Consider the following 25,244-nt stretch of genomic DNA (forward strand, 5'->3'; position numbering starts at 1 on the left):
CCTCTGCTCCGCCGCCGAACGCCGGGATTTTTCACCGGCCGCCCGGGGAGGCTGGGTCAGCCCCGCGCCCTCTGGTTGGCTCCGCTGTTGGGGGCGGGGCTCACTATTAACGATGACGCAAGATGCTGTGCCTGGTTTGCCGTCTGCGTCTGCGTACTCCTAGCACACTTGTTACAAGCTCTGGCCTCGCAGGAGTTCATATCACTTGGCTGGAGCATCAACTGGCAGAAGAATTCAGAAATACACTTTTGAGGAGGTGAGGGGAGAGAGGCCCGGGCCTCCTGGCCAGCGCAGGCTGCCCTCCACACAAATACACAGGAGGTGACTGCGAGCTCTTGCTGCAGGACAGGTCAGCCTGTTCTGTAAGTTCCAGACCTAGCAGAGCACTGCAGCGCCTGGCATTTGGAGGACCCCAATAAGGGTTTGTTGATGACATTTTATTCTTCCATTCAGCATTTTCCCAATCTATGCAGTGTCAAGCCTACATCGGGCTCCAAAAATGCAGAGGTGGTTGACGATATGATCAAAGTCTAGTTAGGGAGAAGGGTATACACTTTGAAATTAAGATACAGTGTGGTATGATTAGAAAAGGGTGCTGTGGGGACAGAGCCAGAAGTGCAGTTTCCAGGCTCTCGGCCTCACGTGGAAAGGTGCTGGCTCAGGTAGTAAATGGCCATCAACTGTGATTGGATGGCCATCAGCTGTGGCTAGTTGGCCATCAGCTGTAACCAGTGAGCCATTGGCCACTAATATAACTGCTGTGGCTACCCTAACAAAAGATGGGGGCAAGAAGATGGTGGCTGGCACAGATTGCAGTTAGCACGGCGGATTGCAGCTAGCAAGGGATCGGTTGGCAGGTGGAAAAGCGGACAGCAGGTCGCACGTCATGTGAATCCAGCCTCCAGTGAGACTATAGTGGTATGACTCCCTTACCTATGGCTCCGTGGGTGTTCCGTTTTGGCCTAGCCACATCCTGCATTCTTATGTGGGAAGCGGGAGCTGAGGCCACGCAGGCCGCCCTGCGTGACAGTATTATAATTAAGCCTGGGCCCCTTTGATACAGCTCATATCTGCCCTCCCCAAAAATCTAACTCCCAAAGCATTTACAAATATAATAACTAAGAAAGCTGAATGTGGGGCCAGCCGGGTGGCTCAGGTGGTTAGAGCTCCATGCTCCTAACTCCTAAGGCTGCCTGTTGGATTCCCACATGGGCCAGTGGGCTCTCAACCACAAGGTTGCTGGTTCAACAACTCGAGTCACGCAAGGGATGGTGGGCTCCACCCCCTGCAACTAAGATTGAACATGGCACCTTGAGCTGAGCTGCCTCCCAGATGGCTCAGTTGATTGGAGCGCATCCTCTCAACCACAAGGTTGCTGGTTCGACTCCCGCAAGGGATGGTGGGCTGTGCCCCCTGCAACTAGAAAAAACTGCAATTGGACCTGGAGCTGAGCTGCGCCCTCCACAACTAAGACTGAAAGGACAACAACCTGAAGCTGAATGGCACCCTCCACAACTAAGATTGAAAGGACAACAACTTGACTTGGAAAAAAAGGCCTGGAAGTGCACACTGTTCCCCAATAAAGTCCTGTTCCCCTTCCCCAATAAAATCTTTTTTAAAAAAAAAGGAAAAAAAGAAAGCTGAATGTGTTGCATCATTGGAGAGGCAGAGGAGGAAAGCCTTAGGAAGTGTGCTAAGCTGGGATTTTATCCAGGAGGTAATAGGGAACTATAGGCAAGTTTTCAAAGGGCGCATAAAATGGAAAGGTTTTTGTTTGGGTGTCTTCAAGCCTAATTTTCTTGCATCCTGATATATAGGTAAAAACTGTTCAAACAGTCTACAAATATGATCACTGCTTTGTTTTTTCTACAAAAGGAAATCAATTCAATCAGCTCTATTTTTCAGTTCAACAAGTTGAGGATATACAAATAGGGTCCCTGCCCAGCATTTTTAAAAACTCGTAGGGGATTAAGTGATCCAAAAATTCCTAAGGGAAAATCTAACGTCCATATACCAGGCGTCTCATCTGCCCACCATTGACGTTGCATTTTATAACCACATGGTGTCGCTGTTGACAACTTGTATTTTCCAACTGGTCAAATGACGCACGTCAGTGGCGATGCAGTTCCCACAATGGCCAACAGGGATCTCCCACGGCAGGAATCAGCCAAGGCATCTCCCACAAGAAGGCCTCCGTCACAGCTCTTACTTTCAGGCCCATACTCAGCCTTACCTAGGCAACAGGGCCCACTGTGAGTTTGATCTGCCCCATACAAACATATCCTGAGTTCCAAAAGGGAAAAGGGGTTACCATAATTGGGAATTGGCACTGGGGTGGATGCTCCTTGAATCACATGAGTTGGAAGGTGGAGGCATGTCTACTTAAGTAAAACAGTCCAGTAAGGGGCGAGAGGACAATGGATGCTAGATGGATAACCAGTATCCTTCATGATCTTCAAGCATGAGAAGGCTGAATACTTTCTATTTCCTAACACTAGACCCTTCCTCTCATTGCTCCTGGATTTTGGGTGTAGCAAGTAGAGGGGAGGAAGCTCTAGACAACTGTCCTCTAAAGGAATTCTCATCTTAGGGACCACCATCTTATGACTGTCCAGCACCTCTCTTTGCTAGAGAAGGGAAAGACTCTGTACACAAGTTCAGTCTTCAGCTCAGCATCCTGCTGCACTGGTCTTAAAAGTTTTGTATGGGCCTCATCCACTTATCAGGATTGTGATGGTTCTAAACACTTATTTAACATCCACTCATTTACAAGAAATTTATAAAGTGCCTGTTATGTACTAGGGATTGAACTAGATGCTGAGTTTACAGTGGTGAGTAAACCAGATGTTGTTCCTGCCCTCATGGAGTTTACAGTCTAGTTGAGAAGAGAAATGTGAAACAAACACAAATAAGCATATAATTGTGACAAGCGCTATGCAGGAAGAGAACAGGGGTGTGTGGAGGAGGCCTTTCTGAGGAAATGAGATTAATGAGGTGTGATCAAAAAATACAGTGAATGCTGCTGCTGAGTGCCATCCAACGGAAAGGCAGGGATCTTCAATACGGAAAGTGGCACATCGAATCTTAGTAACAGTGTGACAAGTTTCAACTTGTTTAATGCAGTCTGTTGGGTGTGAGCTATGGTTGAGAGAAGGTGTGTTTCAAAGTGTGCCGTAAATCATCCTCCATCATGACAACGCTTCGTGTCACACATTGCTTCTGGTACAGCAACTTCTGTCAAATAAAAACATTACGGTGTGTCCTCATCCACCTCATTCACCAGAACTGGCACCATGCAACTTCTGGCTCTTCCCCAAAGTCAAAATGACCATGAAAGGTAAATGTTTTGAATTGATTCAGGACATCAAGGCAGCCACGACAGCGCAACTAAGGACACTCATGATAGAGGACTTCCAGAACTGCTTCAGAAAGTGTCAAGAACAATGCGATAAGTGTGTTCGAAGTGAAGGGAGTATTTTGAGGGGGATTAATGGCAATGTGTCTTTTACTGTAATAAATTTTATTTAAACATTCACCATATTCTTTGATCACACCTCGTAAGCTGTGATCCAAAGCCACTCTTCATTTCGGCTTACTGCTTTCCTCTGTGCTTGGCCTTCTCAGTATAGATTTTAGCTTTCATTAGCAATTAAACAGATCTTTTCATTTCTAAACTTCTAAACTGATTCTCAAATTTTCTCCTGGGTATAGAACTATCAGGTTTCTTCCCACCACAAGGAGTATGTCAAATATGAATGACATTGGGTGATGAATTCTTTAAGATTCTTCAACTCACAAGTCTTTTAGACTTAGGCTCCTTTTTTACACTAATAATTTGTTTCTGCGTCCCACATGAGAATTTGAACTCCTGGGGACATGGATCATATCTTACTTTTTCCATCACCTAGCATAGTCTCTGGCACATAGTTGATGCTCAATGCAGTGTTGAATCGCACTATTAAATTTGAGTCAGGTTTATACAGGGGGCATTCATCTTCAGTAGCCATTTTCTCATGTGAAGAACATTAAACAAAAAGGTCAAAGAAATAATAACAAATGCTCAAGAAGAACATTAAACAAAAAGCTCAGAGAAATAATAACAAATGCTCAAGAATCTATACAGAATAACAGTAGTTGTATTAATTGAACCCTTAAAATGTGCCAGGCTCTGGGCTAAGCACTTTCATTTTCTAACTTGATGACTCTTCTCAACAACCTTAATGTAAGTACTGTTATCTTTATTATACAAATTATCAAATTAGAAAATAGAAGGGGAAAAATGACTTGCTAAGGTCACATAGTTGGTATGTGACAGAGCCAAGATCTGAAACTAATATTAACCACTTGCCCATACCACTTCCTGTGGTGGGCATCTTCTCTACTATAAGACTGTTTTATGCACTTATTCCCACAATTATTTCATCTATCTGTGTATTAGTTATCTATTGACGTATAACAAACTACACCTAATCATAGCAACTTAAAACAAACATTTATCTCAATGTTTCTGTGGATCAGGAATACAGGAATGGCTTAGCTGGACAGTCTGGACAGAATCTTTCATGAGGTTGCAAGTCAACCTGTTGGCCAGGGCTACAGTCATTTCAAGGTTCAACAGGACTGAAGGATCCACTTGCAAATTCACTCATGTGGTTGTTGGCAGACCTCAGTCCATTCCTTGTCAAGTGTGGTCCTCTCCACAGGCTGGCTGAGTGTCCCCACAACATGGCAGTCTCCCACAGATGGAGTGATACAAGAGAGTACATCTAAGACAGAAGCTGAAGTACTTTTTATAACCTAATCTTAGAAGTGATATATCATTATTTCTGCTGCATGATATTGATCACACAGACCAACGTTGGTAAAGTATGGGAGAGGACGACACAAGGATATGAATACCAGGAAGTGGGGAGCATTGGGAGCCATATTGGAGATGACTAACCACAGTCTGCTAATTTTCTGTGACTGCCTCCTCCACTAGAATATAAACTTCATGAGTGGAGTGGGGGAAAACCATCAGAGCTGCTCTCTGGTATAGTGCCTGCCGTATAACAGATTGTCAATAAATACTGAATAAATGTAATGATGATGGTGATAGAAATTCCAAAGGATGAACTCCCTATAATCCTTTCTTAGTCTCACACAAATTCCTAGTTACTATTCATGGTTAAATTGCCATTAAATAATTATTAAAAGCAGGACTATATCATAACCAAGAATACTCACTCATGTATATAATTTCTATATAACTATAAAAAGTGGATTTGGAAGGGAACACCAAATTCATGAGAACGTTGGCCTTTGGGGAGAAGAAAATAATGGTGTTGGGATTGAAAATCAAATAGGGCTTTATTTGCAACATGTTCTTGTATTGACATTTTTATTGGGTCAGTATTTAATGGTGATCAGTCAATTCTGGGTGGTGGGAATATGGGGATTATCCATTGTCCTCCATATTTTAAAAACTCAAAATAAACAAGATACAAATTTTAAAAAGCTTAAGCAATTGGAACATGTCTGTACTTCCTTTGGCTCTTTGGTCTAATTAAGGGTATATCTACCAACCCCACTCTCCACATGACTCAGACCAAAACCTATTTTCTCCTGAAATTGTCAAGATTTTCTGATTTGAGGTTCTACAAAATCACCTTGGTTCGCTGCTTCTGCACCTTCTGTATTTGTGTAGATAGTGCCAGTTTCCTTGTGCTGAGGGAGAGCTGCCCAAGCAGCTGCAGCCTGGCCAGCAGCAGAAGACCGTGGTTACTGGCACTGGTTGTGACACACAATCCTCTGAGACCAGAATCCTGGGCCCTGGGCTCATTTTTAAAGCACTGTGCCTCTTCCTTTAACACAAGCCAGTAGTCACACTGGGACAACACTGGAAGGGCACATGGAAATTTTAAATCGTAGGTATCAGATTATGTAACTTTTCCCTTTTATTTTGATCTCCATTCATGCTGTTTAAAAAGTAAGTTCAGAAAATCATTAACAACTCCCTTTTCAAAGGGAAGCCCAATGAAAACATGGACCATTGTGAATGAAAGCATTTTTAGCTGCTCTCTCAAAATAAATCACTGATGTTTATGGGAAAATTGGTGAGAGGCCATTTAAGAGGAAAGAATAGCATGTAGGTACTTCCCGGGAAACAAGGAAACCATCTGAGAGTGAGAATTAAGTCAAAAGCAGAATCAGCCTAAAGGAATGAATGCATTTTATACTCAAGTTCAATACCTTTCATGGTATTTTGTTCAGATTTAATTTCTTTTCATAACAATCCTGTCTGGTAATAATTCACTATACCTACTTCCAGTGTCCTGGGCGCAGGGAATGTATAGGTGGAAAATGCAGCCCAAACTAGTATGTTCCTTAATTCCAGATATCCTAAAAACTATACCCAAAGAGAAAATAGTGGGATAGAATAAGCCAGCTGAGAAATCACAAACTGCCTTGCCTATTCTGGGTGCAGATTTAGGTGTACCTTATGAGCACACTGTGGGGTTCCTGGGTAGAGGAGCTTTCCAGGCCTCAAAGAAAGGGCTCATTTTCCTTTAAGTATAACTAATACTTTTCTAATAACAGGTCCTGTTAACATGAACTTTTCAAATTCCACAGGCCTGGTTCCACATGCTGGCCCTGCAACTTCTGAAGGACGCTAGGTCTCTCTGTAATTGGGTATAAATATAATCACTGGGGCTGCTGTAAGAATTAGAGGTAATGATATCTATAAGGCATATAGCAAGCGTTCAATAAATTACACCTTATTGGTCTTATAAAAGATATCCTGATTCCTAAAGTTTTATAAGAATCTATGACTCTTCATTAACATATCTTTGAGCCAGTCAGGATTTCCTGGTCCTAACCCAACAACTCAGGTTTGTTTCTCAGAAGAACTGAGGACTAGGAAAAAGGAATTAGAGAGATGTCATCAGCTAGCCTTGTCCCATCTCTGGAACTTTCCACTCTGGAGCCTTTTACCTTTCCCCTCTTACTCATTCTGTCAACAATCATTTATTGAAAATTCTGTTCAAGACACTGGTGCAGAAGAAAATACAAATATGAAAAGTCTTTCTCTTCAGAGAACTTTCAATACAGGGTAGCAAACAAGAAATCAATGCTCACTAAGCAGAATCCCTGTAATATAATTTGCTTAAGAATTCAGTCATTATTAGTTTGCAGACTAGTTAACCTAATCAATAGATTGTTCCCTATTGTTTCCCACACCCCCTTCATTCACATACTTGTCCAGCATCTAGAAACCCAACCCACTCTACCAACCCCAAAGGTGAAACGATCCTTCTTTACATTAACATCAAGCTGCAGGAAGAAATTACATAAGGAGCCTTACAGCCCCTATGCCTCCAGATCTGCTGGGCCCTCAGAATCCCTCCAGAATACTTCATGTCCTTACTTTGTTGCTGGGCCTACTCTCCACACGGACCACTCCCTGCTCTCCTCAGATGGCCCAGTCAACAATCTTCCTTCCTCTCTGTAGGTGACATTGTCTCCTCCTTACAGTGAAACTCAAGGCCACCTAAAACATTACCCAGGCCTGATCTTCATTCACTCATTCAACAAATATTTATCAGAGCCTACTATGAGCCTGCACTGTGCAGACGTGGGAAATAAAAGAGAACCAAGCAGCCATGGTCCCTGCCTACACGGACCTCAGTCTACTATTAAGTTACATATTCAGTAAAAATTACACAAATAATTGCACATTTTGAAAGGGACTGAGAAGGAGAATTACCGGTATTGCAAGCCTTAGGGGCCAGAATAGTTTTCCTTAAGAAATGATCTAGGAAGAACAATCGCAACAATAAAATAGACGTGACAAAAGGGAAGAAGCCAGAAGCATCGCAGAGGCCCTGGGAGGAGAAGGAGTTTGCATCCTTTGAGTTCCTAAATGAAGCCAGGTAGGCAAGATCAACATCATACACGGCCTATGCCTACCATAAGGAGTTTTGGTCTCTAACCAGAACTCGTAACGAGGTTTCTAGAAGCGAATGCCATGAACAGGTTGACCTGCCCTGGGGCATCAGCGCAGATACGGGTCCGTTTTCGCCCAGCGCCTGCCATGAGCTGGTTCTCACCAACTTTGTTGGCAGGGTGACTGGATGAGCCGCGGGGCTGGTTCTCGGGTGTGGGGATTGAGGAAGGGCCTCGGCCGAGTGCGCTAAGCCCTCCGCGGAGGCAGCGGGCGGAGCTGGGTCTGCCCTGCGGCGAAGCGGGTGGCGGCCTGCACTGCGGGCCTCGGGGGACCTGAAGCGCGACAAACAGTCGGCGCGCCTGGTACTCGTGCCGGCCGAGCTTGTAACTTCCGCGGAGTCTGCGTGTGGTTCTCGGCGAAGGGAGCAAGGCGGCGCGGCCTAGGTGGCGGGGTCGGCACTCCTGCGCGGCGTGACCCAGAGCCTGCCGCAGCCACCGGCGTACAGGTGAGACCCGCGGCCCAGGCGCGGCGGCCGGAGCCTGGCCCCGGAGAGCCCCTGAGCACAGCCCCGGGCGACCCCGCCGCGGCGCAGGCGGCCGCCATCTCCGGGCGGCGGCGGCGGCGGCGGCGGAGCCGTGGGCGGTGTGCACGCTGCGGGTGAGAGCCTGCCGTGGGGCACACGGCCCGCGCGGGGTGTGCTGCGGCCGTGTGCTGTCCGCCCAGCCGCGGGCAGAGGCGGGGACCGGGGCTGGCGGACCCCCCTGCCCCGCCAGGCCCTGAGACCCGCCGCTCCGGCCTGTCCGCAACTACCAAAATCAATACTTGTCGCTGTCGAAAAAGTGGAACCGAAAAGCACAAGGAAGGAAGCACAAGAGCCGAATCCGTTCCCCAGAAATAACCCGAGTTAACATTAAGGTGTATTTCCTTCCAGTCCCTTTCCCCCCCGTAAATAAGCATGATCGGACTGTATTTTTGCAGGACCTGGATCAGAAAGTGCTATAACTTGGCTTCTTTTTATTTTAATACATTACACACATCTACCCACGGCTTTAAATGTTTTTCTACGTTTCTTTCTATTGACCGCACTAGGCTGCGTTCCTGTGTGCCAGATTGACCTATACATCCTTCCTGGAAGCCTGGCCCGGGTTTGACCTTCAGTTTGTTGAGTGACAGGACTGTGATTTACTTAATGGATACCCCCCCCCCCCATGGTGAACATATAGGTGGTTTTCAGTTTTCAGCCGTCACAAAAGCATTTTGTTGGGCACTGTTCCATCTGTTTTTTTGAGCATCACTGTTTAAAGTAACCCCTTCGTTAGGCTTGTAGTATACGTTGCAAAATGCTTCTCAGAAAAGTTATTGTCTTTTGTACCTCCGGTAGCATTTGGGAATAACTGGCTCGGGGAGCTTTCTGACCGACTTTGCTGTAGGTCCCAGTGTTTTACAAGGGACCGGACCCACAGTGTCAACACCTGTTTGTTGAAGTGACCTGCCTTGTGGCTGGCCTTACCTAAAGCTTTTGCTGAAAAGGGAATTATGAGTATCTTAGGAATTTTTAAAACTGATTTAGGTTTAGCCTGGAGAAACCACTACAGTCTCCAGTTAGGTTAAACCTAAGTTAACACACAATTCAAGATGGGTTAGAGAAAAAGTGGGAACTTGTTAAAGCTTAAGTCATATTCTGAAACATGGTGTTGGGTTGGTAGGGAAGGGATTGTAAAAAATTATGCAGATGGGCAGTCACTGGATACTCAGAAAGCTTTCTTTGAAGACTTGTAAGAAGTTTCCAGGGAGTGACATTGTCCTCATCAGGGAAAATAAACGGAATTTGTTTTGCCATCCTTTTCATTTACATTTTTAAAACTTTGTGCTAAAATAGAGGGAATTTTTCTTTGTAATGATCGGGTTCCTGTTTGTCACGTGATCCTGGCTGTGCTGTAATCATCTTCTGGTCTCTCCAGAGTCGTGCACCCTCAGTGCCTCGTGCATAAGGGATTAATAACTATTAGCATGCTGAATGAATTTAGAATATGACGTGTTTAGTAAGTCCAGTTTGTAACTTAGAGATCTGTGTGTGACAGTTCTTTCTCATTATTCAAGTGAGTAACGGAGAAATCAGTGACAAGGACAGCTGTGATCATCTCTTGGTTATAAGTGTAATCACATTCCAAGAAACACTACTGGCAGGGCACCTAGGTCTTTTTTTTTTTTTTTAACAACTTTGTTGATATATATCACATACCATATAATTCACACATTTGACGTGTACAATTCAATTTTTTGATGTATTACAGTATTACTTTTTTTAAGTTGTGGTAAAATATCTATGACATAGAATTTGCCACTTTAACCATTTTTAAGTGTTAACAATTCAGTAACATTAAGTATAGTCACAATGTTGTGCAACCATCACCACTATTTCCAAAACTTTTCAACACCATAAACAGATACTTCATATATAAATGTTGAATATATGAATGAAGGTTGATAGTTTACAGAAAAAATTTTTAAATAGGGGTGATGTTGATTTGTAATCTCTCTTCTGATTTGTGTTATCTTTTATACCTATATGAAAAGTTATTATAATTAAGATGTTACCATGCCTTATGTTAGTATGACAATTCTTGAAGTTCCTTATAATGGAAAACTGGGCAATTATTTTCAACTTTGAATGCTGAATTATTGAGCTGACTAGAGTCTCTAAAAGTTGTGGAGCAAAATTTGAATGATATCCCGAAGTCCACTCTGATTTGCAAAAGATGCTTATCCATGTTGTTACGCTATTTGGCTTACTCTATTGCGCTCTATTCGCTTTGCTTTCCTACCCTCCACTTACATAGGAGATATCCTAGGGTTTCCAAAGACTAGAGCAATCTACAATTTGTAAGTTCCTAATTAAAAAAAGAAAAAGAAAAAGAAAGAAAGAAAAGAGGGATTTGTTTTAGGTACAAAGTGTTTTTGAAATTTACATTCTAAAATTCCTAGCTTTTCTTTGCCTGTTGTATTGCTTTTATGGGTACTAATCTCTTCCTTAACATCTTTATAAAAACACCTTGTGGCTTCTGGCTGTTTCCAGCCAAAGAAGGTTGGCAATCTCCTACTTTTAACAAGGAGAGACCACCCTTGGGTATATATAGGGAGAAGGCTAGGCTAGGGTAGATCCTGGGAGCAAAAAATAGCCATTTTTCAGTGGGTTAGGCTGGGTACAACTGTTAATCCCAAATCTTCAAATGTGGAGGGTTTCCTATGCATGTGAGTATATCTGTGCCTCTGATGTCAGTAAAACTTAACCAGCCTTACAGCCCAGTTACTGTTTAGTTAATTGCACAATACTGAGCTCTAGTTTTGGTGTGGGCCCTGCCAGTGACCTGAGCAAACCACATAACTGATGGGGCATTCATTATTGGCACTAGTAAATTATGTGGGCTTGAGTAAGCAGGTAAATTGTTTGCTCTTAGAAAGTGAACTAGCATATCCCTGGCTGCTTCCTGCAAACTCAACATTTCTTTGAAGTTTTCAAAAAAAATTTTTTTTTAATTATATATTCTATCATAATATAACCTTAAAATTATAACCTATATAAAATTTAATATACAAATTGCATTTTAAATTTGTTACCACCCTGTAACACCGATACTTCCAGAAGATGCATTGTTTATCCTGGAGTTTTATGTATTCCCTGACCCACTGCTTCATACCCTTGGGGCTGCTTGTGTCTCAATTTGGGAATAATGGGACCCAGAGGACCTCTAGTTCTCTTGAAGCTCTGACGTAGTATAATACTTGAAATAAACCAGTGTTTAGTCTCTAGTTTTAGGAAATTATAAATCCATAACATGGAAAAAAAATATGATTTGCTAATCTGCATGACTTCTTTCTCTGAAAATTAGACTTTGCAATTCTATTGTATGTAAAAACTGTTTCATTAGAAACTGCATGCAATTTAAGAAATGGATTGCAAAATTAGAACAATCCCTTTGCAGATGTCATCTTTGTTGCTCTCAATCTTTCTTTGCTGCAATTCTGCTTTTTTCTTTCCTGGCTGCTAATTGGATTAAAGACTGTTTGCCAACCATGGCATCTGGAGATGACAGTCCTGTCTTTGAAGATGACGAAAGGTAAATGTCTTGCATTGCAATAAAACCAGCTTCTGAAAATTTCAAGATGGTTTTAATCATTCAGAAGAGTTATTTATCCAGGCTACTTTTTTAAGGACACATTTTATAAAATTGCAGAATGTGTGGTTTTGCCCTTTTATGATGTAGAACAGGGTAGTAAACACCTGGCATGGAGGTGGCCACCACTAACATAGCAGCCTTTCCCAAAGGAGCTGGATGTAAGGTCTCCAAATCCCTGGCAGCACAAAGTTCTTGGCAATCACTTCAAAATGATATAAAACCTATTTAGTGTCTCTGAGTTAGAGCATACAAAGGAGATTAAAGGGAATGGAGAGACTAGGAAGTAGTGAAGAGAACAGGCTCTGGAACCAGAGTCCTAAGTTTAAATCCCATCTGCCACTTACTATCATTGTGACTTTAGACAAGCCCTTAGCCTCTCTAAGCCTCAGTTTCCTCATCTATGAAATAGGGATAATAATAGTACCCACCTTATGGTGAGGATTCCATGAGTTAATATGTGTAAAGCTCTTAGAATTATGACTGGCATACAGTAAGCACTTAACTGTTAGATTAGCTATGATCATTAAAGCTGTAATAAATGTTACTTCTCTCAAAGCTAAAAACCTATATCAATATCAAAATATTACTTATATTTACATTATATATGTCTTTCACATAAGACACATATATATCGTTTTGTATTAAAATATTAATATCAAAAATATGTGTTTAAATTGTGCCAGAAACTTCTGATAAAATAGACCCCTTTATTTTTTTTTTAAATAAGATTTCCTATACTAATGACAAGAATTACTATTTTCCATAACATTTTAATCTGTATTATAGGACATTTCTTCCATGACTTCTCTTTTTCTCAGTATAATAAATTAGAACCTTTTTGTTAAAATGAATTCTTACTCATTGGTTTAAGTATAAAAGGTTTGGAGAACTCTTGGAGTGATTTAAATCTGAATACGAAAAACCAAAATTAAATACTTTCCTTTTTAAATGAGGGGAGGAAGAAGTAGAGACCTTTTACTGACCTTTCCAAGCATTATTCTGTAGCCTAGCTTAGATTACTATTGTGGATAAACAGATAGATTCTTAATCCTATTAATATTAAGGTGACTTTGTTTGGAGTTATCCGACTATATACCCATATATAGTAGTTTCATCTTAAAGGAAGAGTGTGTAAAAGGAAGAAGACAGTCCATGTACTGTGAGTAGGATTTCTTAAGTAATATTACTTTAAGATTTTGTCATTTTAGGGGTTTTAAAAATCTGGTATTTTCATCTTGGAAGGATTAATTGTGTTTTGGGCCAAATGTAATTGCTTTATTTTATCCCTTTAGCCCTCCTTATAGCCTGGACAAAATGACAGATCTTGTAGCCGTGTGGGATGTTGCTTTAAGTGACGGAGTCCATAAGATTGAATTTGAACACGGGACCACATCAGGCAAACGAGTGGTGTATGTAGATGGGAAGGTAGGAAAAAAATATGTTACTTTGTAAAACATGGTATGCAGAGAAGGTTGATTTTGTTAATGTAGATTCTTTATATGTGAATTCGGGCTTACAGTGTTTATCTTTACAAATTGGCCTGCATCATTTTTCTGTACAAAGTGAACTGATAATAGTTAACAGAATTCATAGACTCTACCATTTATTATTTAAACTTAAAATGCCTTTTTTTCTAAAAACTTTGCGTCATGAATGAATACAATTACATCTAACTAGCACTGTCATCTGCTCACTTTAATTATATTTTTCTAAAATTAAATACTACATTTTATTCCATTTGTGTGTTTTCAACTTTTCTATTTTATTACTTAGGAAGAGGTAAGAAAAGAATGGATGTTCAAATTAGTGGGCAAAGAAACCTTCTGTGTTGGAGCTGCAAAGACAAAAGCAACCATAAATATAGATGCCGTCCGTGGTTTTGCTTATGAATATACTCTGGAGATTAATGGGAAAAGTCTCAAGAAGTATATGGAGAACAGATCAAAAACCACCAATACTTGGATATTACACTTGGATGGTGAGGACTTTCGAGTTGTGTTGGGTGAGTCCTGTTTCTGCAGAATTGATTGGCTTTTTCTGATGGCTGTTTACTTGCTCTAACTGTCCAGACCTTTTATGGGAACTATGAATAGGAGACGATAAGTGCAGGTGTATTTTTAATGTGCTCTGTGTGAATGAAGTATTCATTTAATGGACTGATTTATCTATTAAACATAAAAGCCAGATTTTATGGTAATGTATTTGAGGATTGTTAACTTGGGTTTAAAAAAATATTGATGTAGACATTTGTTACTATTTGATGTTTCACTTTAAAAGCATGTCTAAAGGCCGTTGGAAATTTAAGATTCCTCAGTAAGATGGGAACTTTTCTCCAGAGTAAGGACCGCAGCAGATCAAAATTGTCAGAGTCCAGATAAAGTACATTAAAAACTAAGAAGTAAGAATCTGTTGATCTTTAAGCTAAGTTCTGTTGTTACAGATTGCCATTTGTGCTTAGTTTCTATTGGCCCTCAAAATTTGTGTGACAAATATTTACCAGTTATTACCTTTTCTTTTCTGGTTACTCCTAGTATTTCCTGCTTCTAAGTTAAGACTGTTTAGATTATCTCATTAATTCACTGATTGATTTCCTTTGATAACACTGAATACTGTACCTGCTAAATAACAGTGAGTGTACCATTCCCTGAGGACGCATAGGTGAAGAGACCTTGTCTACGCTTTTAGAGAGTCTACAGTCTAGTCAAATGCTAGCAAACATTTTTTTTTAAAAAAAAAGTTTTAAGATTGAAAAATGTTTATCAAGTAATAAATGCACATAATTGAAAAAAAGAAACCAAAATCTCTTATATAGCTTATTCATTGAAGAAACTGGATCGGTTTGTCTTGAAGAGCTTCCTATGGTCTGGGTTTTGTTGATTGCATTCCTGTGATGTTCCTGTTTTTCATATTTCCTGTGAATTTGTAGTTGACTTTGAAGAATTGGTCAAATTTAGTGTTCTCTTTTGTTTTTTTCCTGGCAAGACCACTTTATAGTTTGTTATATGAAGAGGTATATGGTATTTGTCAATTTTTATGATGTTTGCAACCATTAATACCTAGTGCCTACACCCATTAATTCATTAGCAGTTGCCAAATTATGATATTCTGATTCCATCCTTTCTTATTCATTAGCTGGAATACGTCTATAATGAGAAACTTTTACTAGAATTTGGTTACGCAGAGGTACAGTTTGTATAAGAAATGCAGCATAACTGCTTGTTTTCCCTTTATCAGTTTTCAATATATTGAATTGACTCCTTATTCTCCTCCAAAAGTGATCATTCAGGTTTTTTCAAATCATTATTAACTCATAGACTTAAACATTTTGATGTATTTCAATACATTGCAGTTATTATCCTTACTGATGTTGATGCTCAAATTGTCCCATTTTTGGCCAATGAGATACTCTTTAGATTGGCTCCTGAATCCTTTTGACACATCCTTGGGAGACTTTAATAGCTTCCTTGCTATCTGGTGTGACAAAATGGGCTCATTTTGACCATTTCCTGCCCAGAACTGGAATCACCCATTTCTCCAAGAAGACCTTGTTTTCTTGGAGAAAATGGTATTTCAAGAGCATAATCTGGGCATCCCTCAATGATGCTCATTCATTATTTTTAGGTTGTCAGTGGATGGAGCAAAGAAATTATATACATACATGGATGGATGGATGGGTGAAGAGAGGGAGGGAGGGACTTTTTATAGATAAAATAGCTTATGAGTTCATACGGATACTTGTAATTCAAATTCAGGAATATTAGCAGGCTTTTACTTAAATTTATCTAACATCTGTATGTCCTTTCTTTCATACAGAGAATTTTCCTTCTCAATGACACAGAAGATGATGCAATTAGAATATAATTTACTCATTTGCTTTGTGCCACATTACATACATAGTAGTTTCCATTAACAATGCAAATACTACTACCATTAATATGATTACCAAACCAAATTTAAAACATTTTTTGCATATCATTTTCCAATTTTATTGTACCTGCATTGTCAGAACATATAGTCATTATATAGTGTTCTTGTTTCTTCCAAACCACACTTAAATCTATAAGTAAATATTTATATATTTCTTTCAGTTCATTAGATTACTCCTGTCTGATCATTTTGCTTGTCTGAAACTTGTTCTCTAGTACATTTCTTAGGAATATTAACAATATTACTTGAATTCTTGCATGTTGATGACATTTGTGTCTTTTATATTTGAAGCTCAGTTTGGATAGATATAATGTTCTTGGCTTATGTTTTCGTTCCTTAAGTATCTTAGGTATATTGCTCCACTTTTTTCTGGCATAAACTGTTACTGTCAAAAAGTGTGATGATGATCTGATTTTCTTTCCCTTAAAAGTGCCTTGCTATTTTTGTCTAATTTTACTAGAATATGTCAGGGTAATGATCATTCTTGGTCAGTTTTCTCAGGCACATACATGGTAAATATTTTCAATATGTAGAATGAAATTTTTTAAGTTTTCTTGAATTACAGTTTTAGTATTAGTTCTGTTCCTTTGCTTTGGTTTTCTTCCTCATGGACGCCTATGGTATAGATATTGGATCTTTAGACCTATCTTCTAAATGTGTCAGGTTCTCTCACATCCTGTGTCTCTTCCCCCCGCCTCTTCTCTCTCTCTTCTTCCTTTCTGTCTGCCTACCTGCCCACCTAACTTCCTTCCTTCCTCTCTCCATCTTCCTTTCTTTTAAAATTAAGATTTATTTTCTAAAGTAGTTTTAAGTTTAAAGAAAAATTGAGCAGAAAATACAGACTTCCCATATACTCCTCTGCCTGCCCCCCGACCCCGGCATTTTCCCTATTATTCACGTCTTGCTTTGGTGTGATACATTCATTACAATTATGTAGCAAACCAATATGGATACCCTATTATTAACTGAAGTCCATAGTTTACATTAGAATTCACTCTTGCATTATACGGTTCTATAGGTTTGCCAAATGTATAATGTCATGTTCCGCCATTAGAGTATCAATACAGAATAGTTTCACTGTCCTAAAAATCCCATGCTCTTCCGTATCCATCCTCTTCTCCTTCCCCGCCCAACTCCTGGCAACCGCTGATCTTTTTTACTATCTCTATAGTTTACCTTTTCCAGTATGTACATAGTCATACAGTATGTAGCTTTTTCAGGCCTAGCATCTTTTTCTTAGTAATAGGCATTTAAGATTCCTCTATGTCTTTTCATGGCTTGATAGTTCATTTCTTCTTATTGCTGAATAATAATCCATGGTATGGATGCACCACAGTTTATCCATTCACCTACTGAAGGATATCTTGGTTGCTTCCAATTTTAGGCAGTTAATGAAAAAAGCTGCTGTATAAACATTTGTGTGCAGTTCAGTATGTGGACATAAATTTTTAAATCCGTTGGGTAAATAACTAGGAGCTTGATTGCTGGATCATATAGTAAGAGTACGTTTAGTTTTCTAAGAAATCACTAACCTGTCTCCCAAAGTTTTTGCGTCCCCCCAGCAATGAATAAGAGCTCCTGCTGCTTCACGTCCTTGACAGCAGCGCTGTAGTGTTTTGGATTTGGGGCATTCTCATAAGTGTGTAATGATATCGCAGATTGATTTGTAATTCCCTAATGATAATATGGTGTTGAGCGTGTTTTCATATGCACATTTGGAATCTGTGTATCTTTAGTGAGATGTTTGTGCAGACTTCTCCCCTTTTTAAAATTGGGTTGTTTTCTTATTGTTGAGTTTTAAGAGTTCTTTGTATATTTCAAATAAGTTCTTTATCATGTGTTTTGTAGATACTTTCTCCCAGGCTGTGGCTTGTGTTGTCCTGTCTTCTTTCTTTCTTTTTGATTTTTTAAAATGTCCCCCGTTTCATCTTCTGTTTCTGTTAGGAATAATTTATTGTTTTTTGGCTTTGTGTTCCTTTTAGTTTAGTCTTCATTTCTGACATTATTTTTATTTCTGATTCTTGACTGAATTCTACTACTTCATTTCTCGGAGTTTTTCTAATCTTTGTTATTCTTTCATATCTTGTATGATTTTTTCATTTCTTTTAGCTCACTTGGAAATAGTATTTTATCTTTTTTTGTAAACATCTTTCTGATACTTTCATTATCTATAATGATTGTTGTTCTTTTTTCTTATAATTTTTTTATGGAGCTAGAGCTCAATACCTTTCTTTGCTCATTTTTATATGAATTTAGGTTTTTCTGAACTTGTAGAAGGGAGTGTGGTTTTGGTTAGCTTTTTAAACTTCAGGTTCTGGAATTCTTTTTTCTGTTGTTTTTGGATAATGTTAAAAACCATAGGAGCATACTTTCTGACATGCCTGCTATTTCCTTCTCCACTTTTTTCTAGATCTTCTTTTTCCTTTACTCTGGTGTTCCTGGGCTGCTAAATTTGGATTCTCTTCCCAGAAGTTTCTTCTCAGCATGGGGTTTTGTACTGGAAGGCTGGGAGGGCCACTGTGTGAATAGCAGCTGACACTGGCAGGGGTTTTATACATTTTAACAGTGGATGACTCATAGGAGGTGCGTGGAGAGGTCTGAAAGGGCCAGAGCAGTCTGGGCCCCATTATATAACTTGCTAAATTTTATATTGAGAAGTTAAAACAGAAGAAGGCCCAAAAAAGCTCTTAATAACAAAAACAGTACAATGTACTGAGAGGCCATATTCTGCACCAGATACTATGCTAGGCATTTTACATAAATCATTTCTAATCCTTATAACAACCTGCAAGAAAAGTGGTATCACTTCATTTAACCCATGAGGAGATTGAGGCTAATTGAGGCCCAGAGTGGTGGCGACTTGCCAAAGGCTGCGCTAGTAAATCATGAAGCTGGGATTTGAACCCAGGGCTCTCTGACCTCAAAGATCCTATCCTTTCTTTTTCACCACCTAAAAGATGCGAGGCATGCAAAGGGGTCCGAAGATAGCACTGGTCAGCATTGTTAGGTCTGGGAGTCGCCACACGACTCAACACTGTGGGAGGAAAATAAAGACAGCAAGAGGAAAGTACTAGTATGCTTGTACTTTCCCAACTTCATGTTGGGAGGAAATTCTCTCTCTGCTCTGAAACCTTGCACTTCTGTGAAAGCAGTTGCTGAACATAGCTGCTCAGGACTTCTCTGCAGACTCCTCAGCCATTGGTCATGTGGGCTGAGGGAATCTGCAGGCAGGCAGGGCTGGGGAGGCTCCAAGTTCTGAATCCACTTCTGAGCCATAACTGACTTGATGCTTTATCAGATTGATATGTTCTTTTATTAACGTATACTTTTGAATAGGTGATACATAATTCAGAAATCAAAATGATATAAAGATACATTGAGAAATCCTGCTTCCACTCCTGTTTCGGTCCACCATTTCCCCCATAAATATAGCTATGTTTAATAGTGAATGCTAGTGTTTCTTTATTCAGATTCAAGCAAATATGTTTTATTACTTCTTTATTACATATAATCATCTTTATTATTGATTTATCAATATATTCTGAAGATTCCTTTCTATCAGTATGTAGAACTTTCTCATACTTATTAAAATAGCTGCAGAGTAAATTTCAATAGTAAATAAAATAGTTTAACTCATTCCCAACAGATAGGCACCTGGGCTGTGTCTAATTTGTTGCCGTTTGAAGCACTGTTAAAGAAATAGCTTTGTTCATATGCCTCTTGGAATATAGTGCATCTCTCTCTTTAGGACAAATTCCCAGAAGAATAATTGCATTTGTCATCTGACTAGATTTTGCCCAGTTGCCCTCCACGGTACTTCTACCATTGTGTCCTCTCATTACCTATTTTCCCATGGGTTCTCCAACAGAGCATGTTGTTGGATATTTGATATTCTGCTAGGTGAAAAATGGTATTTCAGTGTTGTTTTTATTTGCCTTTTTCAAAACTGAGGTTGAGCGTCTTTTCATGTATTTAAGATCCTTTTGTTTTTTTTCTGATAATGCCTGTTCATGTCCCTTGACCCATTTTTCTTTTTTCGAGAATTTTTGTAAGAGTTTATTTGAGCCATACTGAGGGCATGTGCCGGGGAGCAAGATCTCAAATGCTCAGCCCTGGACCCATTTCCTTTTGGGTTGTTGGCCTTTTTCTCGATTGCTAGGAGCCTTTTATTACTAAAACTAGTGCTGTTTGTGCTGTTTCAAATATTTTTTCCCAGTTTGTCATTTATTGTATGACTTTGCTTATGTGTGTACATGGTTTTTTCTTTTTTTTCAGTCATGTAGAAATCTTTTTCACTTTCATGTAGTCAAATTTATTCCATTTTTCTTTTATCGCTTCTGGACTAGTGTTCTTCAGAGGCATGTTAATCGCTATTATAGAAAATTTGAGCACACGACCATGTTCAGTAGGCATACTAAATAAAATTCCAATTTTCATGTCCATCGTGGTTTACTTTAGCAGTGTGTAACCTGATGCTTTGGGACAAGCTGGGCTTCCTTGCAGCTACGGTTGTAGATGCTTCCTGTTCAGGCGGCCATTTGGGCACCCTGCCCCTATCTCCTGGGCCCCTCTGCCTTTCTCTGTCTCCCTCTAGCCCAGCCTAAAGTCATTTGTCCGTTCTCTAAGCGAGGCTCCCATCTCGGGGTGTGGAAGAATCCCCTTTAGGACTGTGTTCCCGAGTAGATGGCCTGTCAGTGTCAAGCCGGGTACTGGTATCTCAGCCTTGACCCCCCTCAGACAAGTTGTTGACCCCTGGGCTCCTTGTGCACACCAGCCATGCTTCTCTTTAGTCTTCATTGTAATACCCAAAGCTCCTCTTCTGCTTGCTTGAGGAGTGCAGTCTTCTCTCCTGCCCTTCCCCAGGACACTACCATTCACAAGTGGGCCTGGGGATCCTCTCCCCCAAATGCATGTGCATTTGTGCACACACACACACACACACACACATATACGCACCTCCCTGAAGTGAGCTTGGCAGCTTAACACCCAGGTGTATCGTGGCAGCATTTTGCTCTATTGTGTTAGCACTGTCCTTACACAATCTACCAGGTACACCTGTCGTTTTTCTTACAATCCACTATTTCCCTAACGAGAAACCATTACAAAAACGAATAGAGATGATTTTGCTATCCAGTAGGAAATTTAAGGCTAAATTTCTAAATCTGACAAGCTGGCTATCCTATATGAACCCTATGGCAGCCTTTTTTGTGGTCTCTTTGTACCATCATCCAGTTGGGTCAGTGTGAGAGACGGGGAATCATCTAGTCACTGATATTAAACGACATGGCGTGGGGAAAGTTCCCTCCTCACATTCATCTGTGTGCATCCTCCTTTAAAGATTGTGCTTCAGTATTTATTTTGTTTAACAAGTCTTCATCTGTTTATATTGGGACCATGATTTTCTTTTCAAATTGTTTTGTTTCATTTTGATTTTTGCGTGTGAACAAATAGTTTCTTCAAATTTAAAAGATTTGCAAAGCCATAAAAAGTTAATGGACTTTTAGAAATCCAGTGTGTCGAACTTTTCCTAAAATAATAACTATAAAGAGTTAGCTTTATCTTTAAATCATAGATTATAATTTTTAAAATTTGTTACTTTTACAGAAAAAGACACTATGGATGTATGGTGCAATGGTAAGAAAATGGAGACAGCAGTAAGTCGACCTTTTGATTACTCTTAGCACCATGTGTATAAGTTACTGTTGAAATGTTGCTACATTTCCCAATTATGGAGATTTTATAATTAACTGTCTTCTTGATTGAAAATAAAAAGGAGATGAATTCCTCCAGACTCCAAAATCTGAAATCTTTCCTGGAGAGTGCCTGTTTAGAAAGTTTACATTGTGAGCTTGCAGCAAGCTCACACTCTACCTTTCTTTTCCTGGACCAGCCTGTCCTACAAGATCCCCATTAAAAAAAAATCCTCCCCCCAAAATTATGTCTCCTGTGTTTATCCACGTTAAAATTGTGCTTTATGCCACTGCTTCTCCAATTTGCATGTATAGAAATCACCTGGGATCTTGCTAAGATGCAAATTCTCACACTTCCTTGCGTGACGCCAATGTCGCTGGTCCACAGGTGACATATTGAATAGAAGGCTTTACACCATACGCTCAAAGCAGATGGTACTTTCCTCAAAGCGAAGTTTTTGAAAAAGAAGCGATGCACCCAATGTCAGATGATGACAAAAAGGCAGATAGGAAAGGGCGCTGTCGCAAACCCCAGAAGACGAGTGGCATTTGTAGACCAGCAGTGCTAAGAGGCTACGCACTCACTGTAGCCAAGCACGATGAAATCCCCATCTAAATCCCGATGTGTTTGGCTTTTGCTATCAGCTACTTGCACTGGTAATGCTGTGGTGGGATGCATGTAGGGTGAATTTCCAGTGGGAATGAAATAATGGTGGTACAGTGTACCCAGCATGGGAAGTGGAAGCAGAGGAGTCTATCGTGGAAGTGGAGTGAGGGAGTAGGAGCTGAAATCATTGGGAGGAAATGCCCACGTGTTACGGGTCTGCTGGCAAGCGAGGGGGACTATCCTTGAATCCAGCTTTCATGCCGGCTTCCGGTGAACACGAGGTCTAGAGAGAAGCAGCTCTCTTCTGTAGTCCATTTTAGCTAGTTGCACAATTGTAGTTGCTGCCATTATCTCCTTTATCTATTATAGGTATAGGAAGGTGAGAAGAGGTGCTTGGTCTGGGATGAATTTATTCTGCAGACTACTTAGAACCTGTGGCTCTTACAGCTGTCTGCTTCTGAGGAAGTGCCTAAGCCAGAAATCAAATTACAAAGTTGAATGCTTTTCTGTTTCTTAACCCTTGTATTAATTCTTGAAGGGAAGTTTAACCAGGATTCACTCAAAATTGACCCTCTGAGCTTGAGCAGTTCAATCTACTGATAGAGGTTCCTTTTACACAGAGAGGCTTGCAGAGCTCGTCAGTGTTTTATAGCCCCTTTTGGAACAGCTTCATTTACCACTGACCTGCATGGGGTACCTACTGTGTGCCCAACGCCATACCTGGTGGTCCTTCGTGTTCTTGCTTTCTTCCTATCCTGAAATTCTCTAGATGGAGAATGAGCAGTTTTGAATCACATTCCTTCCCACCCTCAAGGATTCTCCAGGGCAAATATAGAAAGAATGTTGTTTTATGGTATCAAGAATGTGGCTGTAGATAAGAAGTTTAAAATAATGTTCATCCTCAATGTCTTTGTCCCTCAGTCATTGACAGGAAACCACAAGTGTGTGAACAATAGCTCTTCATCCCCCAGTGGCCACCTCGCAGTAACTACGGCCGCTCCGCACCTGGGCAGCTTCCCCAGTATATGCACACCTGCTCTTGCTGCATTTGAGTTACAGAGTATTTTCCTCCTTTTTCTTTTTATCTCAAAGCATCATGACCAAAAGTATGTCTGTCAAACAGCCAAGAAGCTACTTCCAGAGATTGTATTAGTCGACCATTGTCCTTCCCTCTAAATTGATCTTTACAGAAGTATGACCTAAAGGCATTTTCCAAAGCTCAGTATAAGAGGGTGAAAGGAATTACACTGCCCTCCAGGGCCAGACCAGACGCGGTCCTTGTGCTGGCATTCAGTACACTTTCCATAAAGAACTATTGGCCAAATTCTTCTCAGAGCTAGGAAAACACTTCTCTCACTGATGCATGCTGTGCTTTCTTTGGTTAGATGTTAGCTACAGGACTTGGTTCTGTCTGCTTCGGCTGCCAGAAAGCTCGCAGCCAAGTTTTAAGTCTGACTGTGGTTTCTTTGCTTTCTGGCACAATTCATTTTTATCCTCTAAGCCTCCTCTTTTTCCTTCCTTCTACTACTTTGCCCCTATCTTTTAAGACTACAAATCAGTGCTATTCAGTAGAAATATGTCACCGTTATGAGCTTCAAATGTAACTTCTCTAGTAGCCATATTTTGGAAGTTTTAAGGTGAAGTTCATTTTATATTTGATTTAGTCTATCAAAAATAGTATAATTTAATATGTAATCAATATAAAATATTTTTAGTGAGTTACGTATTTTACATTTCTTTGTTTCATACTAAGTCTTCCAAATCCAGTGTGTATTTTACACTTAAACAGAGTATCTCATGTCAGACTCAACACATTTCAAGTGCTCAATTGCTGCATATGGCTAGTGGCTGCTGCATTGGACAGAGCAGGTCTAGATTTCTTAGTGCTTGATTTTGTTACCTGTGTATTTTATTGAAAGCCACCCAACACCCTGAGGAATCAGATTTTCAGAGTGGTTAAAACCACTCCACTCCTGACTGACTAGGACCTTCAGCAAGTTCTTTAACCACTCTGTGCCTCAATTTCCTCATCCGTGAAATGAGGATAACAGTACTTCTATCAGGGTTATAGTGAGGATGCAATAATGCATAGAAACTGTTCTTTGTGTACAATAACTAATAAAGGTTTGCTATTATCTTTATCAGTTTTACTTTTAAAATTATTCTCTGTCTACATAGTATATGTTACAGACACATAACCATTAGGTGTATTTTTTTTCCCTCTGAAACTTAAGATTCTTCTATTGTAGGGAGTACAAACAAAAAAACCTTCAATTCATAGCAGAATGTAAAAACATCGAAATACAAGCTTCTAACTAATTTTGCAAAGCCTAACATTTAACTAATATATACTTCATTATACCACCCGTTTAGATGGTGTTAGTGGTTAGACAAAGATAAATGCTTCTGAACACTAATTCCTCCTTCTTTTGTTGGCAGGGTGAGTTTGTAGATGATGGGACTGAAACTCACTTCCATATTGGGAACCATGACTGTTACATAAAGGCTGTCAGTAGTGGAAAGAGGAAAGAAGGGATTATTCATACTCTGATTGTGGATAATAGAGAAATCCCAGAGATTCTTGAATGACTTCATGTTAATGAACATTAAGAAGTAACAATCAGGACTTTTAAATTACTATGGTAATTAAACAAGTTCAGTATGTACTTCTCGATACATTTAGTCTGCCATCTTTTTAGTTTTTTAGTTACTTGAAACTGTAATATTCCAAGGGTCAGAGGAAAAAAATAATGTACAATTTTAAAAACCTGCAATTTTGTAAATACTGTAAAAATGTTTTAAAACCAAATGGAAAATAAGATATGGACCAACATCATTAATGTTTTACAAGAAGAACTTTTACTATAATAAACACTGTAAGATAAAATTGGTGCTGCTTGATTTGTTTCTAAAAA

At 39.9% G+C, this 25,244-nt stretch overlaps 1 protein-coding gene across 3 annotated transcripts; it reads left to right on the forward strand.

Annotated features, from left to right (window-relative positions):
- The first annotated feature begins 7,726 nt into the window (after positions 1 to 7,726).
- Positions 7,727 to 25,205, forward strand: FAIM (Fas apoptotic inhibitory molecule). Of its 3 annotated transcripts, none has more exons than XM_033131447.1 (6): positions 7,727 to 7,913; positions 11,988 to 12,045; positions 13,398 to 13,530; positions 13,879 to 14,107; positions 21,637 to 21,686; positions 24,769 to 25,205. In XM_033131447.1, the coding sequence occupies exons 1-6, from the start codon at positions 7,904 to 7,906 to the stop codon at positions 24,916 to 24,918; spliced, it is 630 nt and encodes a 209-aa protein (XP_032987338.1). In that variant the 5' UTR covers positions 7,727 to 7,903; the 3' UTR covers positions 24,919 to 25,205. The 3 variants fall into 3 exon arrangements, with proteins under 3 accessions (XP_032987338.1, XP_032987339.1, XP_032987340.1); XM_033131448.1 differs by lacking the exon at positions 7,727 to 7,913 and adding an exon at positions 7,951 to 8,432; XM_033131449.1 differs by lacking the exons at positions 7,727 to 7,913; positions 11,988 to 12,045 and adding an exon at positions 7,956 to 8,432.
- The last annotated feature ends 39 nt before the right edge of the window (positions 25,206 to 25,244 follow it).

Source organism: Rhinolophus ferrumequinum, chromosome 17 (assembly GCF_004115265.2).
Source record: "Rhinolophus ferrumequinum isolate MPI-CBG mRhiFer1 chromosome 17, mRhiFer1_v1.p, whole genome shotgun sequence".
NCBI classification, from domain to species: domain Eukaryota; kingdom Metazoa; phylum Chordata; class Mammalia; order Chiroptera; family Rhinolophidae; genus Rhinolophus; species Rhinolophus ferrumequinum.

Bases quoted from the DNA above. Each gene is read 5' to 3' on its own strand.
- FAIM (XM_033131447.1), top strand. The intron at 12,046-13,397 runs GTAAATGTCTTG...TTATCCCTTTAG, and splicing joins GTCTTTGAAGATGACGAAAG to CCCTCCTTATAGCCTGGACA. The intron at 13,531-13,878 runs GTAGGAAAAAAA...TTTATTACTTAG, and splicing joins TGGTGTATGTAGATGGGAAG to GAAGAGGTAAGAAAAGAATG.